The sequence below is a fragment of the Cervus elaphus genome, chromosome 13, assembly GCF_910594005.1.
Source record: "Cervus elaphus chromosome 13, mCerEla1.1, whole genome shotgun sequence".
Lineage (NCBI taxonomy): Eukaryota > Metazoa > Chordata > Mammalia > Artiodactyla > Cervidae > Cervus > Cervus elaphus.
Genome location: NC_057827.1, coordinates 10,138,967 through 10,158,061, shown reverse-complemented (window position 1 = coordinate 10,158,061; position 19,095 = coordinate 10,138,967). Strand labels below are relative to the sequence as shown.

The window sequence follows — 19,095 nt, the reverse complement described above, 5'->3', positions numbered from 1 at the left end:
TGGTTTTGGTCACTGCCTCCTGAACAGTCTTATGAACCTCCATCCATAATTCTTCAGGCATTCTGTCTGCCATATCTAATCCTTGAATCTATTCATCACCTCCACACTGTAATCATAAGGGATCTGATTTAGGTCATATCTGAATGGCTTAATGGTTTTCTCTACTTTCTTCAATTTAAACCTAAATTTTGCAATAAGGAGCTCATTATATGAACCACAGTCAACTCCAGTTGTTTTTACCGACTGTGTAGAGCTTCTTAATATTTGGCTGCAAAGACCATAAATCTGATTTTGGTATTGACTGTCTGGTGATGTCCATGTGTAGAGTTGTCTCTCATGTTGTTGGAAAAAAATGTTTGTTAGGACCAGTGTGTATTTTGGCAAAACTCTGTTAATCTTTGCCTTGCTTCATTTTGTACTCTAAGGCCCAACTTGCCTGTTATTCCAGGTACATTTTAACTTCCTACGTTTGCATTCCAGTCCCCTGTGATGAAAAGGGCATCTTTTTTGTGTGTTAGTTCTAGAAGGTGTTGTAGGTCTTCATAGAACCAGTCTACTTCAGCTTCTTTGGCATCAGTGGTTGGGGCATAGACTTGGATTACTGTGAAGTTGGATGGTTTGCCTTGAAAATGAACCAAGATCATTCTGTCATTTTTGAGATTGCACCCAAGAACTGCGTTTCAGATTCATTTGTTGACTGTGAGGGCTATTCTGTTTCTTCTAAGGTATTTTTGCTCACAGTAGTAGGTGTAATGGTCATCTGAATTAAATTCTCCCATTCCCGTCCATTTTAGTTTACTTATTCCTGAGATGTTAGTGTTCTGTTTGGCCATCTCTTGCTTGACCACAATCCAATTTACCCTAACAGTGGACCTAACATTCCAGGTTAATATGCAATACTGCTCTTCACTGTATCAGACTTTACTTTCACCACCAGATACATCCACAACTGTGTGTCATTTCCACTTTGGCCCAGCTGCTTCATTCTTTCTAGAGCTGTTAGTAATTGCCCTCCACTCTTTCCCAGTAGGATAGTGAACACCTTCCAGCCTGGAGGCTTCATCTTCTAGCATCATATCGTTTTGCCTTTTCATACTGTATATGGGGTTCTCCAGGCACGAATACTGGAGTCAAATATCTTTTTGCCTTTTCATGCTGTCCGTGGGATTCTCCGGGCAAGAATATTGGAGTCGGTTGCCACTTCTCTGGTGGACCACATTTTGTCAGAACTCTATACAGTGATCTTTCTGTCTTGGGTAGCCCTGCACGGCATGGCTCATAGCTTCATTGAGTTATGCAAGCCCCTTCACCACACCAAGGCTGTGATCCATGAAGGGGTTGACAATATAGTATACCCATTTATCGTAACACTCTTAGCAAGCCAAAAGCAGAAGATAACTTCCAAACCCTAAAGAAAGGCACTTGTGGAAAACTGCAGGTTTTCCAAAGACTACAGAATTACATCATAGTAAATGAACTGCTGAATGCTTTCCCTCTAAGATCAGGAACAAGGCAAGTGTATACGCTTTTACTACATTTATTCACATTTTGTTATTCACATAAAAGTCCTGGAATTGGAAAGGAAGAAGTAAAGCTGTCTTTATTTGCAGAGAACATAATTGTGTATTTAGCAAATTGTAAGACATCTACAGAGATGTCTAGAACTATAAAGTGAATTTAGCTAGATTACAGAGTATACAGGCCAACACACAAAAGTCAATTTTATTTCTCTGTACCAGCAAATTATATTTAGAGAATGAACTGTAAAGCAATTCATTATAATAGCAGCGAAGTTTAGTAATAAGTGTAATGAAAGATGTACAATACTTAATACACTGAAAAGTACAAAATATTGCTGAGGGAAATTAAAGAAGATCTGAATAATTAGAGAGGTGTTCTGTATTCACGTTTAGAAGAATAAATAGTATTTAGATAATTTGGAACAGGTTTACATTTTTGGAATATTTAGCATATTCCAATCAATATTTTAACAGGCTTGTTTGAAGAAATTGGTAGGTTGGTTCTAAACTTTATTGGCCAAAACAGTTTTAAAGAAAGTTTGAGGATGTTACCTGCTATCAAAACTTACTATAAAGCTCCAGTAATCAAGATAATCAGGTATTGGTGTATGGATACACTTTTAGATTGGTGAAACAGAATGGAGTTCAGAAATAGATCCACACTTGTATGGTAAACTTTTGTGGCAAAGGCACCAGGATAAATAATTGAGGAAAAGGTAGTCTTTTAAACAAATTTGTTTGTTGTTCAGTCACTAAGTTGTGTCTGACTCTTTGCAACCCCATAAACTATAGAGCCCCAGGTTTCCCTTTCCTTCACTATCTCCTGGAGTTTGCTCAGACTCGGGTTCATTGAGTCAGTGATGCCATCCAACCGTCTCATCCTCTGATGCCCCCTTCTTCTCCTATCCACAATCTTTCCCAGCATCAGGGTATTGGAGCTTCAGCATCAATCCTCCCAGTGAATATTCAGGGTTGATTTCCTTTAGGATTGACTAGTTTGATCTCCTTGCTGTCCAAGGGACTCTGAAGAGTCTTCTCCAATACCACAATTCAAAAGCATCAATTCTTCAGCACTCAACCTTCCTTATGGTCCAACTCTCATATCTGTACATGACTACCAGAAAAACCATAGATTTGACTGTGTAAACCTTTGTCAGCAAAGTGATGTCTCTGCTTTTTAATATACTGTCTAGTTTTATCATAGAAATGAGCAAGCATGTTTTAAATTCATGGCTGCAGTCACTGTCCACAGTGATTTTTTAGCCCAAGAAAATAAAATCTGTCACTGTGTCCACTTTTTGTCCTTCTATTTGCCATAAAGTGATGGGACCAGATGCCATGATCTTTGTTTTTTCAGTTTTGAGTTTTAAGCCAGCTTTTTCACTCTCTTTCACCCTCATGAAGAGGCTCTTTAGTTCACTACTTCCTCTTCACTTTCTGCCATTAGAGTGGTATTATCTGCGTATCTGAGGCTGTTGATAATTCTCCCAGCATCTTGATTCCAGCTTGTGATTCATCCAGCCTGGCATTTTGCGTGATATATTCTATATGGAAGTTAAATAAGCAGAGTCACAGTGTACAGCCTTGACGTATTCCTTTCCCAATTTTGAACCAGTCTGTTGTTCCATGACTGGTTCTAACTGTTGCTTCTTAACCTGCGTTATAGGTTCTCAGTAGACAGGTAAGATGGTCTAGTATTCCCATTTTAAGTATTTTCCTCAGTTTGTTGTGATCCACACAGTCAGAGGCTTTAGTGTAGTCAATAAGCGGAAGTAGATCAATGTTTTTCTGGAATTCCCTTGCTTTTTCTGATACAGCAAATGTTGGCAATTTGATGTCTTGTTCCTCTGCTTTTTCTAAATGCAACTTGTACATCTGAAAGTTCTTGCTTCGTGTAGACAAATAGTGCTTGAACAGATAGACACTTATATGGAAAATAATGAACCTTGATCTGATGTTACACTCTACACTGAAACCAGCTAGCAGTGGATCATTGCTCTAAATATGAATGTTAAAGTTATGAAACTTCTAGAAGAAAACAGAAAATCTGTGTGATTTTGTGTTAGGCAAAGATTTCTTAAACAGAACACAAAATGCACAAACCGTCAAAGAGAACAAATGACAGTAGACTTCATCAAAATTTAAAATTTTTGCTCTTCCAAAGACACATTATAGAAAGTGAAAAGGCGAGCAGTAGACTAGGAGAAAATACAAGACAAAAAGGCTTGTATCCAGAATATATACACAGTTGGGTTTTAAACTCAGTTATGAGTAAAAGTACATAATAAAAATGGGTAGATGATTTCAAGAGACACTTCCCGTAAAGAGTGTATATAAATAAGCCCAATATCACTAGTCATTGGGGAAATGTATATTAAAATCCCACCAAGTTACCACCTTATACTCAACAGAACTGGTAAAGTTAACATTACTAATAATGCTGAGTATTAGTGAAGATGTAGAACATTTGGAATTCTCATACATTGCTAGGGACTGTGATATTGTGTAGTCATTTAGAAAAGCAGTTTGGTACCTTTTTTAGGTTAAATTTATATTTAGGGATTCTTAAGGGGCTCAGTGGTAAAAAAAAAAAAAAAAAAAAAAGATCCTTCTGCCAGTGCAGATGTGGGAGACGCAGGTTCGGTGCCTGAGTCAGGAGGATCCCCTGGAGGAGGAAATGGCAACCCACTCCAGCATTCTTCCTGGGAAAGTCCCATGAACAGATGAGCCTGGCGTGCTACATTACTGTCGTGGGGTCTCAAAGAGTTGGACACAATTGAGTGACTGAAAAGTGAAAGTGTTAGTTGCCCAGTCGTGTCTGACTGTGTGACCCCATGGACCATAGCCCGCCAGGCTGCTCTGTCCGTGGAATCCTGCAGATGTATATTTAACATGTGAGCCTGCAGTTCTCTCCTAGGTCGTTTCCCAAATGAAATGAAAACATAAGTCCACAGACTTGTATTATTCATTATAGCCTAGGAATAACCCATTTGTCCATTTGCTAATGACTGTATAAATAAACTGTATATCCATAGTATGAAATACTGTTCAGCAGTACAAAGGGATGAACTTTTGATGAGCAACAACAACATGGGGATGAATTTCAGAAACATCACAATAACTGAAGTAAGTCAAATGCAAAAGCCTAAACTATGAAATTCTAGAAAGACAAAGCATTAGTAGTTGCCTGGGGCCTAGAGTCTGGGCAGGGAATTGTCTCTAAAGGGGCAGGAAGGAACTTTTTAAGAGGATGGGAATTATTGTGGTTGTGGTGGTAGTTACATGACTATATGATTCATAAGTTTGTTAACCTGTATACTTAAAATGTCTCCATTTTATTGTACCACGGTAAAGCTATTGGAAAGAAGTCATATTGGTAGGGAATGTTTCTCTGCTTTTATATATATATATATATTGCTAAACTTTTCAGTAAGTTTAAATGGGTGTTTTGAGACTTCTATAATTTGTATTAAATACGTGCACCTGGGGAGAGAAAGCTTCCTGAAGTAAAGTTATAAGGTTGATGGTGTTCAGGGAAGGCTTTTCTGATGAAGGAACATTTGAACAGACACAGATGAAGTGAATTCAGTTAAGTCAAAGAAAGTCTTGCCTGTTTCTTATAGAATTTTATCTAAGTGTTTTGTTGTTTCTGCTACTACATTTAAGATTTTTTCTTATTGCATTGGCTAATAATAACTTTTTGTTTTCATCTTTATTTGTCTTATATTTTCCATTTGTTAATTTCTTGAGAAAAGTAACTGTACAGATTTCATGTGTTGTTAACCTACAGTCTTCATTCTATGCTTTGTTTCCAGTATGTACTCAAATAATGCATTTTAATGTTTTTTACTTAGAATAAACAGATCGTTGCTGTATTTGTTAATATTTGTTTTTCCTAGCTCAGTATAGCACTGATTTATAAGTAGAACCAAAAAAAAAAAAAAACCTGAAGTGAAAAACCAAAGATGCAAGTGCAGGTTCATGTAATGTAATTTTAATTTTACTGTAAAGTAACACATGAGACTATTTGCTGGCATTTTTAAAGGCACCCATGGTAGATGAAAGGTGGGAGAAGTCAAAGTATTGAACTTGAATTTCACTAACAGATAAGAGACAGTGTTTGGAAACAGTTGATTGGTTGGATATAGATTAGAAATGACTGTCTTGGCAAGATTTATGGTTTTGTTTGAATAGTAGAGGTTCTTTTAGATTTCATGCCTGTCGTCACTCTAGATCTAAAAGTAAGGTATCTGAAAAAAAACTTGAGGGCATCTTCTGTCAAAATGGAAACATTAGTAGCCCGTGTTCACGTCTTACCAGTAGATGGCAGCAGTGTGCTTTGTTTAAATGTTCTTGCTTTTATTTATTTATTTTTTTAAGTCGCAACTTGAATAGATACTATATTTTTCTTTCAGTGAAGACCAGGGCAGATATGATACCCTTTTTTTCTTTAAACACAGAAAAGTCTTATTACTATTGTATAATATCAGTTTATATGAAATAATTTTAGAAATTCAACTGATATAACTTACCTCAGAAGTGTTAACATTTTATAGCTTTTGTTGTAGCTAGTTCTTAATTGAAATTTGATTTTCCACAGTATTATTACTATTTTACATATACTTTTCTGCCTCATAGGTTTTTCTAAGAGCCCAAACTGTCATAAAATGTTATAGAACTAAAAAAAATATTTTTACTAAGCAATACGTGAGTGTTTAATCACATAACTCTGGAGGCTTTTTGTTTGTTTGAAAAACACTCGTGAATTTTTCTCTTTCATGAATGAACGAAGAATTAAGGGTGACTTTTATAAGAAGAAAGCATTTTATTAGGTAGTTAGGTCCAACCAGTTATCTTCACGTGGACTTGCCGGCCTCCGGGAAGTAAGTGACCTGCCTGCAGTGAATAAAGGTTCTTTCGCCTCATCTGTCCCCTGCCCAGGAAGGCCAGTGGGATGCGAGTGGTGCAGAGCTGACTCTTAGCTTCAGGAAGGACTGGGGACAGGGGACAAAAGTCTCTGGCTAGAGAAGTCACATAACTGATAAGTCATTTTAGTTTCTGTCTTCTCTTTTACTTCTTTCTTCCAGAAATCTGTTGATTTAGAAGAGAGGTTTGGAACTGTTTTAGAAAATAATATTTACACAGTGCTGAAGTTTCTCCCAATTTTTCACACAATGTGTGCTGCCTAATTCTTGTAAAACTCCAGAGTTCTTATAAAACAAAGAATTCAGAATAGACCTTTATCTTATAGAAACATGATTTATCAAGATCACTTAACATATATACCTTACATACTTTGGAATTTTTGTAGACCACAAAAAACTTTTTTTTTTTTTTTACCTAATACACCCTAAAATAACACAGTCTGCCAGACCACAGTACATCCGTAATTTAGAGCAGCAGATGTTGCTACACATGCTTCTTTTTAAGACCAAGAAGCAGCACAAGAGAAAATAAAACAAAAAGTTCAAAACAGAAGAGAAACCTGAAACAGTGCAGAGATGAGGGAGTTGGGAAGCCAAGGGCAGCTGGTTAAGTTAGCACAGAGAAGGGGTGTGGCGATCTGAGCTCTGTGTTTGCCGTATTTATCTTTTAAATGCTTTGTAAGTCATATGCTCATCCTGTTGATCCAGGTTTGATGGCTTTCTACTAAAATTTATTTTCCATTAAAACTATTTCAATTAAGCGGAAGCAGGAAGGACTTGATGCTCATTATGTGTTTAATCATTCTGCATTTCATGTGAGAATTGGCTAAGATGTGCTGTGCCATGGCAGAGTTTGTTGCTTTCTCTCCCAGAGTCTGCTAATGTTTTCATTTTGGTTTTAACTCTAGCTGATCCCACAGTTAAGGACTTAATCGGAGGCTTCACTGCTCTTCATTATGCAGCCATGCATGGCCGGGCCCGGATTGCACGCCTGATGTTAGAATCTGAATACAGGAGCGACATTATTAATGCAAAAAGCAATGATGGCTGGACTCCCCTTCATGTGGCTGCTCACTATGGTAGGGACTCATTTGTCCGACTCCTACTGGAGTTCAAGGCTGAGGTTGACCCGCTCAGTGATAAAGGTACAACGCCGCTTCAGCTCGCCATTATCCGAGAGCGGTCAAGCTGTGTGAAAATCCTCCTGGACCACAACGCCAACATCGACATTCAGAACGGTTTCCTGTTGCGATACGCTGTGATCAAAAGCAATCACTCTTATTGCCGAATGTTCCTTCAGAGAGGAGCAGACACAAACTTGGGTCGCTTAGAAGATGGACAGACTCCTTTACATTTGTCTGCCCTTAGGGACGATGTGCTTTGTGCACGGATGTTATATAATTATGGAGCGGACACGAACACAAGGAACTATGAAGGACAGACCCCACTGGCTGTTTCAATAAGCATTTCTGGAAGTAGTCGACCATGTTTGGATTTCTTACAAGAAGTCACAAGTATGTAATTTAATTATTGCTCTTATTACATTTAAAAAAAATTTTTTTGCATCTTCTGAGGAGCTTAAGGTGTTTTTACAACTTAAAATGACCAGATGTTAATGATTCTTGTTAGCGCTGCTCATTCCACTCATCTGAAATGAAAAAGAAAGCTCTATATCACGGGATTTCATAAAAATAATCGTGTTACTAAAAGTAAATAGGCATAGATAGGTGAGAGAAAAATTGGCGAAAAGGATGCAAAGAGCAGAATTTTTTTAATTAACAGAGATCAATGCTAGAACAGGGCATTTCCTACTAGTCATAAACATAGTTTTTCCAGGCTTTCATGAAATTGAGAATGAGGAATTAGAAGGAGAATTTTGGATCTTAGCATCCTTAGCAATGGAAGTGTCTTAGACTTATGCTTTACTCCTAAGCTGTGCTTGTGTTTTATCATTGCGTTTCTGCTTCTTTACAGTGTGAACACACATGGAATGGAATAGCAGTGTTATTTGTTAGGCATCCTAGGAGTACAGATTAAGGATGCTAGAAATTAGAAATTGTTGTAAGTAAAGTTTGTTCCCAGTAAAGAATCTGGTGCCACTGCCCCTGGCCCACACAGGACAGTGTAACTGGCCTGTTTCTGTGTAGGCACTTTTTTTTTAAGCCACGAAGTGTCTGGTCCCCCGTGTTAATGGTACGTGTGTGGTGTCTTTCTGGTGGAGGAATTGGTTTGTGTGGAGTAGCTACCCTCTCCTCTCCGACTTCCTTGTGGGAGCTTCATATTCAACATGAAGCTATTGTCTATAAACGAAGCATTTTGTCTACCATAATTTTTAATGCATTCCCCTTTCCTCAACTGATTTTTGTTTCATTCATTGTTATAGAAGAAGAAAGACATTCTAGGTCCCAGGTAATAGAGGATTAGGAGCTTACTTGACCTGCTTGTAAATAATCCACTGTCCTCCTTGGAACTGAATTTGGGAGTAGAAAATTTATGAAGAAATGAGATATAATTTGGATTTTGTTTATTAATAAGAAAGACAGGATGAAATTATTACCACTAAGTATATTCAGACTCAAGCAAAAGAAAAATCACACTCAGGGTCTAACTCGCGCTGTCCGATAGAACGTTCAGTGATGATGGAAATGGTCTCTGTGCTGTCCATTCTGGTAGCCACTAGCCCCATGTGGCTATTGAGCTCTTATTTTGTGGCAAGTGCCACACAGGAAATGTTTTTTATTGTATTTATAAATTATTTAAATATCTGCAAGTGCCAAGTGGCTGTCGACTTCTTCAGCACAGATATGCCTGCCTTGGGGGAGGTATTTTGAGCTGTTTGGTAGGTGAGTCCTTGCAGAAAGCTTTTGAGACACAGTGATGTACTCAAGAGACAGGAGGTGTTGTGTGTGCTGATTCCTCCCCGCTGACTTCAGATCCAGGCCATATTTTAGGAAAAGACTGCAGCAAAAGTTCAAATGCTGATTCTTTCAGCAAATATTCTAGTAGTTTTCAGTTACAGACTGATAGGGGTTGTTGGTGTTGTGAAAGATAAAATTACTCTTGGACTTGAGGCTAGAATTCTGTTGTATAGCCTACACAGTGTATCTTATACATAAATTCTGAGTGTCTTCTTGTTGCTTTAACTTTGATACTAGATTACCTGGCTGCCTTCAGGAAGGCTTGTTACACACGTAAATGCCGCAGCCTGTTAAAGACTTTGATCAGTGGTTAATGTCGTAGACTAGGACTCAACTGACTAGACTTAGCTCCAGCCCTAACTCTACCACATACTACCTGTGACCTTGGGTAGGTTTGCTAAGTGCTCTGTGCCTCAGTGTCCTTATCTTAAAATTAGGGTAATCATATCTGGCTTATAGGCCTGTTGTGAGGATTGAATGAGTTAATATGTATAAAGCACTTAAAACAATACTTGGCACATTATAAGTGCTATGTGTGTGTTTGTTTGTTTGTTTTTTTAAAGAAAATAAAGTATTAAATGAAGGTGGATGAACAGCAGGGGCTGACTTACTACCTGTGGATCGAATCCCTTAGATTCTTATTCTGCCCTGCCTGTTTTCAGCTTTCTAAACTGTGGTGCGGTCTGCCTGTGAAGACAGGCTACCAGAGGGATGGGAGGAGTCGGCCCTTTGTCCCCGGCCCTTTGGAGCTGCTCAGCGCCACCATGGAGTGCTGCTGGAGAGCAAGTGTTGAGTTAAAAAGAGATGCACACGTACCTTTAAAATTAGGGAGGACAGAAAAATTGACATGCCTGCCTCGTTGTGTTTGAGTTCTCCACTGCACCTGGAGCAAAGCCGTGCACCTAGTAGGTCCGCAGAAAAGGTGGGTTGGCTGACTGCAACCATGAGGATGGTGGCTTAGTAAACTTGGCATGCTTTTCAGAAGCGAAGGAACACCTGTCCTTGGAAGGCTGCACTTAGCCTCTGTCTTCAGATGCCGTGACATAATTCATTAATCTTGACTTTGCCATCAGTGGTGTCTTCTGCCAAGAGCAAATGAAGTGTTTCTGCTTCACCTGTGCATTGTTTATGAGGTTTTCTTTTTCCTAGTGTGCTGGAAGGACTGACTGTAACTGATGGCTCACTGGAGCTCTGTACTGGCTCTCTTGAAAACCAGAATGAAAGATGGTTGGGTGGTTCAGGGAGCGTCAGGTTAAGTCCCTGAGCTCCTTCCTGCCTGTGCTGCTGCGGAGCCCCTGCTCCCTCAGCCCCGCGTCCTCGGCCTCTGATCTGAGAGACTCCTGAGGTATAAGAACAGCGAAGGCACTTGGTGGTCTTTGTTCAGGGCCATGTTAGTTTTCATTGTTCCACTTTGACTAGAGAGCACATTATTTAAGTCGGAAGAGCTCAAAACAGTTGTAATCTTAGAACCTAAAAGTTGTTGTGGCTTTTTAGAAAAGTTGCCATAAAACCTCTGATACACACTCCATAAAAACAGGGCAGATCAAGTGGCTTAGTTACAAAGTAGTATGTGCAGGCGCCTTGTTGATCACAGTAGAAGGAGAAGCCACAAAAAGCTGCTGTTACTCTACAGACAGACTTCCAGAAACCTCTGCCTTCTTGAATGTCCAGAACTCAGTGTGGCCTCCTCCAGAAAGCCAGTCAACTGAAGGACCAGCTTTTTTGTGCCTGGGAATAATGAATACAACCAAGAAGAGCCAAAGATCATACCTAGAGAATGAGGATCACCTTGCTGAGGGAAGGATGTTTCCTCCTTAAAGAAGCTAGTTTTGGGTCTTGGTTCTTTTACTTGGAGAAAAAAAGAAAGCAGAGACAATGGAGCAGATAAAACTAAAGACGCATGATTGAGGTCAGTGAAGGTGTGACGGGGGCAGGAAGACGTGCTGGTGACAGGCAGCAGCAGGCGTCCTGGTGGAGACCCCTTACGGAGGCCTGTTGAGAACTCTCATTCTGAGGATTGTGCCAGTGTGTGCAGTTAATTAGGGTAATTTGTATGTGTAGTTTGCAAAAACACCATTATAGAGCTAAGAGGATCATGGAAATTCTGGCAATATAGGAAGGGGCAAAAATTCTCTAGCTGAAGAGCAGAGTTTGTCGGAATGTTTATCCAATTCAAAAGAAAAAAATTAACATTTATGCACAAGAAATGGCAAGCACAAGAAAATGTTAAAAGAGGTACAAGACCAAAACTTCAAGAAAGATTATTTCATAAGGAAAGCTTCCCTTGAGGAAATGGTTTAATAATAATGAAAACCTCCCTGAGCAACTGGATTATAAGCTGGTGCTCTTTCCCCCTTGTCAGCTCCCTGCCCTACCATGTAAATTTCCCTAGTCAAGGAGGTATTCAGAATATGAACGTCTTTTAGGAGAGAGAGAGAAAGTCCATGAGGAAAGTATTGTCCTTTCCGCTGTTTCCTGCCTTACCCGGTACCCCGCCCCCAAATACCCACACTTTGGTGAGAGGACTGTGGTGGAGGGGTCAGAGAAACGTTTATTCTCCAGGTAGGCTAGGACTCTGGTGAGGTCTCTCCCTTGGCTCACAGACCTTTGTTGTGAAGTTTCCGAGTGTCTCTCGGGTCAGTGCTCACACCCTCCTCCTGCCAGAGCCACCAGGGGTCTTCCTTGCCTCTCCCTTGAGAACCTGAGGGGTCCCTGAAAGGACAGCTCAGAACACGTGAGTCGTTCCTAAGACTGTGGCTCTCACTCCCAGACTGGGCCACGCACAGTGCTTGGCTGCTTATCTAAAGGACCATTTAAGTGTTCCTACTAGTTTGTGGCTCCAGTAGCTTCTGCCCCAAGTGCACCGATTTCAGCTCTGATTACAGATCTGTCTCTCTCTCCAGATTCTATGGTGGAGGTTTGCCCTCTACATCCATTTACTGATGGGTCCTAGATACACCCTTGATTCTGAGTTTGTTCAGCTTTTTCTTCATGTAGGAACTGGAGTGATTATGATTACTTCAAGTTCTCTTTTATGTTGGAGCTGAAACCAGAAGTCTGTTCATTGTTTTTATCATTTTTCAGTTACATCGTGAAAATCGTCCACAATGTGAAAATCATCCTGTCCTCGGTCCCTAGGACTGAGCAGCGTTTGCGCTCTTGGGTTCAGAGGCCCGTGTCTCCCTCACGGCACCCCGACGGTTTCTCAGCGGGGCCTGTGTCTGGTTGCTGTTAGGTCAGCTGCGTCCTGTGGCGGGGAGAGCAGACAGTGGGCTCTTGCCCCAGCGTCTGACTTACCTGATACGCCTGGGCAGGCTGCCTAGCCTCCCACCCACCCCACGGGGCTGTGGCCTTCTCTGAAAATCAGGGGAATTAAGAGTCTGTGGGGTCCCTCCTTTTAAAAATTCTTGCCAATAACCACTCTTAAAGGGAATGATATCCTGCTGCTTGTGGTTTTATTTTATTTTGTTTTTGGATTCATACAGAACGGTGTGGACTCTCGGGGGTCCTCAAGACATGAGATCAAAACTAATTTCATAACAGTGCTAAGATATTACGGGCCTCTTTGACTGCACTGACTTTGCACTGACGTGTGAGCGGTGATGGGTGGAACAGCAGGCACCTGAGCAAGCATGAAAGTCGTGGCCCAGAGGCTGCTGGCAGTGGTGTTCTTCACCAGAAGGCAGTCTGAGTAGAGTGTTCCAGATCCATCTAGGAATGTCTTTGATGTAATTTTATTAAATTCTTATCCATTTGAGTATGTACCTTTTTTAATATTCTGTGGGATGGAAATTGAAAGTGTTCTTACTCTGTAACAAAGTGTGATTGAATTAAGGGAAAGTATATCTGTGATTTGTTTGATCTGAACCAGCAACTTTTTTTTGATGGAATACCATATTTACCTAAAATACGAGATGGACAGCCAAGCTGGTTAGGCTTTGGTATTTCGTAAACATTTTCTTGAAAATGAATAAAGCTCACTTGTCACCTTAAGGAAAACAACTGAAAGTATTTATGATGAGCAACAAATTTTGAGCTTTCAAGTGAAAGTTAGAATTTTGAAAAGCTTATATTTGCCGCTAGGACATTGACAGTTTACCAATATGTAAAAACTTTTCAAAATCAGAAGAGCTATTAACAACAGTAATTTTTTGCTATCATGCAATGAATTGGGTCACCATTGGAAAGATCTGCATAACTCAGGTAATCAGTGTTTTCCAGATGACTAATGCATGATGTTACACAATCGTGCATGGGTAAAAGATCCCTTCAAAGGCAAAATAGACCAATCGGATTTTATTTTTTTTTTTTTTTTTTTTTTTAAAGAGCAAAGTAAAAAGTTTATTGAGAAAAGTACACGTGGAAAGGCTCACAGGTGAACTCAGAGAGTTGTACCTTGGTGGTGGTGGTTTAGTCGCCAAGTCACTCTGACTCGTGTGACCCCATGGACTGTAGCCCTCCAGGCTACTCGGACCATGGGATTCTCCAGGCAAGAATTCTGGAGTGGGTTGCCATTTCCTTCTCCACAATCGGATTTTAATATGAAAGGATATAAAAAAGTTCACTGATTTGGGGTCAGATTCCATATTGCATCTAACCTTTAAAAAGCACCTCTTGTTGAGTTTTGGTGTAGTATCAAAGATCCATGGTTATCTGTAAAGGCCATTAAGTATCCCTTCCTCCTCCCACTACCATTGTGAGTCTGGATTTTCTTCATTTACTTCAATCAAGACAGCATATTCTTTAACAGCAGATGGTATGCAGAAGCAGATCTCTGATTCTAGCTGTCTTCCCTGAAGCCAGACCTAAGAGATATTTGCAAAGATGTAAAACAGTACCACTCTTCTCATGAAATCTTTCTTGTTTTGGAAAGCAGCTTTTTTTTTCCCCCATAAAAATTTATTTCAGCTGATAATTTATCACTCTTATTTTAAGGAATCAGTATTTTAAAATTTTCTAGATTTGGTAAATATAGTTAGATATAGCACACATAATGGAGAAGGAAATGGCAGCCCACTCCAGTGTCCTTGCCTGGTGGGCTACAGTCCACGGAGTTGTGAAGAGCCAGACACAACTTAGCAACTCGACAACAGCACATAAACGAAAATTCTTTGAGGTCCTCCAACTTTAAGAGTGCAAAGAGGTCCTAAAACTAAAAAAGTTAAGACCTAGCAATGTTCAATTTCTACATTCAAAATTTTAAGGACACACTGTTAACCTACTGTTTTAGGATTTAATGATTTTCTAACATATTTCCATTTGCAGTTACAATCTGTGAATAAGATGGGAAGTTTTAAATTACTGCTTGGTCAATGCCAGCACACTTATTACTTAGGATCTGTAGAGAGAGATCAGTGATTGTTCTGTCAGGTGCTCTGGGGGTAAAACAGATTCATTGTCCATTTAGAAGACTAGTGCCCTGGATTGTAGATGCCGTCTCAGTGATTCACCGTGCACAGAAGCATGTCAGAGGTGAAGGAGTCCTTGAGTAAGTTAACCACTTAACTAGTTTTTAAACACCTTATTTATCTATCTGTTTATTTATTTTACATAGCATGGTAGGCTCTTGCAGAAATTATTCTTAAGGCAGAGAATATGCCAGTTGGGTTTGTGTTTAATATTCAGAAGAGTCCATGTAATAATCTGTGTTTCTAGTAGTTGCTGTTCCAGTGCTTGAAGCAACCACTCAATATGCTATAGTGGTATGTAAAAGGTAGTGCTGGGTTGTATTTTGATTTGTGTGTTTTAAGGAATTAATAAAAGGGATTAATTATTTAAATTTTAAATAATTTTACTGTATTTGATAATTTAAGTACTTTATAATTTTAAAATATTTTTATTTAAATAAAAATGCTTTAATGATTACACTGATCAGAAGGAATTTGAAAAATAAAGGGTTCTTGTTTCTGAGAGAAAAAAGATGAGGTAAATGGGAATGAGTTGGATTAATCGTTTTGCAATGACAATCTGTCAAGTACTTTTAAAAGTAATTTTAAGAAAGTGAAATTTAGGCTGTGACTTTCTCGGCTAAGTCCAGTACAGCAACGGGTGTGTAAGCAGGCGATCATAGCAGCTCCTCTGCCCCAGGTGCCCTTACTACTCCTGTGTTCCTTTCACATGCTTCTGTTACCAATTTCTTTGACTTTTTCTTTTGTTTGTTTTTTTAGTATGACTTATCAAAGTAGTGATACTTAGTATAGCTCTTTGGAGAAATAATTTGTGTAACACATTTTAACAAAGATTATTTTTGATTATTGATTTTTATTCTAGTTGGGGATTTTGCTACACTTCTGCATTGTAGTCTTCCTAGGTTATTTAGTATCAATTATTAAAATTACTTTTAGAAATAAATAGTACACTGCGTTTATAATAGGCTAACCTTATTTACTTAGCACTTTTCATCTTGGGTCAACATCTGGAATGGTCTCCCAGTACCTCCATCTTATCTTAGTTTCCCTTTTAAGATCCTCCATGAGCACGCTTTATTCTCTTGCTCTTGTCCCTGAACGCCCTTTACTGGCTTAGTATGAAATGTGTTAAATCTTATTTTATAGGACAAAGGTAGTGCTGCTACTGCTGCTAGCTCACCTCAAAATAAGAATCATGGTATTGAAAAGTAAAAGGCTACTTTGATTTCACTCTTGGATGGAATCCAGAGTTACACAGCGTCAGCTTGGATGACTTGGAGAAGGCAGTGGCACCCCACTCCAGTACTCCTGCCTGGAAAATCGCATGGACGGAGGAGCCTGGTAGGCTGCAGTCCATGGAATCGCCAAGAGTCGGACATGACTGAGTGACTTCAGTTTCACTTTTCACTTTCTTGCATTGGAGAAGGAAATGGCAACCCCCTCCAGTGTTCTTGCCTGGAGATTCCCAGGGACGGGGAGCCTGGTGGGCTGCCGTCTATGGGGTTGCACAGAGTCGGACACGACTGAAGTGACTTAGCAGCAGCAGCAGTAGCTTGGATGATACAGTGCACAGTTCTAAGTCAGATTACACTACATTTTAAGGTCTTTGATATGGAAAGTATGACCTTATTCTGTACCATTTCTATCATATTTGTATTACTTTCTGTTTCTTGTGTAGCCTTCTAAGAATTTCTGTTATTTGTTACAAAGCAGTATGTGCTTTTCTTTGGCTTAAGGCAAATGCAGAGGTGGTCATGTCAAAAGGAGATATTTAATGCTTTAGGGTGTTTAATTTTTGAAATTATGCTGCAGCCCTGGTTTTGTAATTTGTTCTAGACCAGGCTCTTCAAAAGCTGATTTCCTATTTTATACCAGCCCAATTATTACTAATGATGGGCTTCTTTACCAAGTGGAAAGACTAATAACCCTTTGAAGTGTTAGGTAATCCCATTGTAATTCATTAGTATGAATAATAGTTTGTAGTGTCTCTGCATCCCCCATAGCATTTATAGTTCCTTAAATTATACTTCTTGTGTGTGTGTGTGTGTGTGTGTGTGTGTATGTGTGTGAGAGAGAGAGATGTCTCCCTCGGGTGTCCCCTATTGTGATCCCTTGAACACGGCAGTTGCTGTTTAACAGCACAGGAGTGAGACACCTAGTAAACAGCGTGTACGTGTATTGATTTTTGTTGTTGTTCCCTTTTATTCTCTTTCTCTGCCTTCTTTTCCTCTGTCTCCTCCTTTCCTTTGTCCCTTTAATCTTTGGGACAGTGCATTTTTAAGTACATGGTAGGTGCTCAGTAAGGACTTTTGAGTGATGTGTTGACAAGAAAGTAAGTACAGGTGTACCTTGGAGATGTTGCAGGTTCTTTTCCAGACCACTGCAGTACAGGGAGTCAGGCAAATTGTTTGGTTTCCCAGTTCATAGAAAAGTTACATTTACACTATATTGTAGTATACCAAATGTGCAATAGCATTTTGTCTAAAAAAAAAAAGTAATAATAATGTGCATACCTTAACTTAAAAAGTACTTTATTACTAGAAGATGCCAATCATTATCTGAGCCTTTAGCCAGTGGCTTCAAAAAAAAAGATCACTGATCACAGATAACATAATAATAAAGTAATAAGAGATAATAGTACAATAATAGAAATAGAAAATATTTGAAATACTGTAAGGCTTACCAAAATGTGATGCAAAAACATGAAGTGAGCAAGTGCTGTTGGGAAAGTGGCATTGATAGACTTGCTCAACTTGTTGCCACAAGCCTTCAATTTGTAAAAATGCAGTATCTACAAAGTGCAATAAAATAAGGTATGCCTGTACTTCTTTATTCAGTCATAATCCTCTATTCCTAAAATGATTTTCCTGGAAAAAAATGGCTCCTTAAATAGTCTTGGAAATAGCAATCATTACAATGAGTAGTCTTTATTACTTTTTATCATGTAGCCTGCTTTTCACCCAGTGCCACTACCTGCCAAGGTGAGGACATAGCTGTGTATTTGTGGACACCCCTCACTTCATCACTGCACAGCTTCTTCTACAAGGTTCCCCCATCTCTGCCTAATCCAAGTCATGTAGTGATTTCCAGAATATAATTTCCATCAGTTTGCCTAGAACTGGGCATCATGCTCCTTTACTATGGAACTGTCAACTCATTTTCTTACCATCTTAGCAGCAGGAAAACAGAGCTCCTTCCAAGAAGGAGCCCTCTACTTTTCTGAGAAGGAGAACCAAAACATTATATCCTTCCAGTATTTAAAATTACTGTTTTAACATTTATATACCAAATACTCTATAACTCTTACTATATGCCTGGTCCTGTTGTAAGCACTTTACCAAAACTAATTCTTATGCTTGTAAGGCCTATTGTGTAGGTCATCCTCAGTTCTTAGATGTGGAAACCAAAGTAGAAGGCTAAGTAGCTCACCCAAGAGCTACTGGGTATAACAGTTGGTGGTTTAACTGTGGCTTTTACTATTCGAGGTATTTCTGCAGACAGGAGTTACATATGGTCAAGAAATCTTCAAACATTGAGACTGCTGCAACACACTGCTTAAGAAGAAGAGAATTCAGTAGCAAATTGAGTAAAGCTTTCTGATATTCAGGCATAGGAAGCACATTTTCACCTGGAAAGGCTCATGCACCAGTAGCTCCTGCGGATGGTGGCTTTCTGAAGCTGTGTCCCTTGAATTCAACTTGCTGGCTCATCTTGGCCCTCTTTCGATTTATCACAGCCAATGAGGAGAGCCAGTGGCACTTGTAATATTCTGCCTGGGAAATTTTCTTACCTAGATTGTTAGGGCATTTCCAGTTTTCCCCTTACCCCAGGTGACAGTGTTGCCAAACTATATCTTCCCTGTCCTCTAGCTTCTAGTAACATTTTAAAAACTTTTAGCCCTGACTGTCAGCCTCATCAAAGCTCTTCCCCCTTCCCGGTCCCAATGACAAAGCTACCTATTAGATTTCTTTTTTTTTTTTTTTTAATGGTAACACCCTACTTCCACATTCCAGAATCTCAGTTATCTAATGCTGCAAAATTGAGTGGCTTAAAATGATAACAGTTGATTATTTTATTTCTCTGCACCAAGCATTGTCATCTTCCTGGGGTCACTCCACTTGACTGGGGTCTTTCCACCTTCAAAATGTCTCACTCTGATGCCTGGCTAGTTGTGTAGGCAGTTGGCTAGGAGCTCAGCCTGGACTTTTGGGTGGTGACCTCAGTTCCTTTTTGTAGACTTAATGGCCTGGTGATAGTTGTGTGCCAGGAGTGAATGTCTCAAGAGTCAGTTGGGAGCTCTGATTTATGAGTTTCACCATAGTCA

The 19,095-nt window shown here is 39.5% G+C and overlaps 1 protein-coding gene across 4 annotated transcripts in view; it reads left to right on the top strand.

Moving 5' to 3' along the window:
- ASB7 (ankyrin repeat and SOCS box containing 7) overlaps positions 1–19,095 on the top strand; it is a 51,532-nt gene that overhangs the window by 26,462 nt on the left and 5,975 nt on the right. For all 4 annotated transcript variants that reach the window (XM_043921339.1, XM_043921340.1, XM_043921341.1 and 1 more), the window contains one exon: positions 7,354–7,959. In XM_043921339.1, the coding sequence (XP_043777274.1) occupies positions 7,354–7,959 (606 nt within the window). The remainder of the gene's footprint in view (positions 1–7,353; positions 7,960–19,095) is intronic.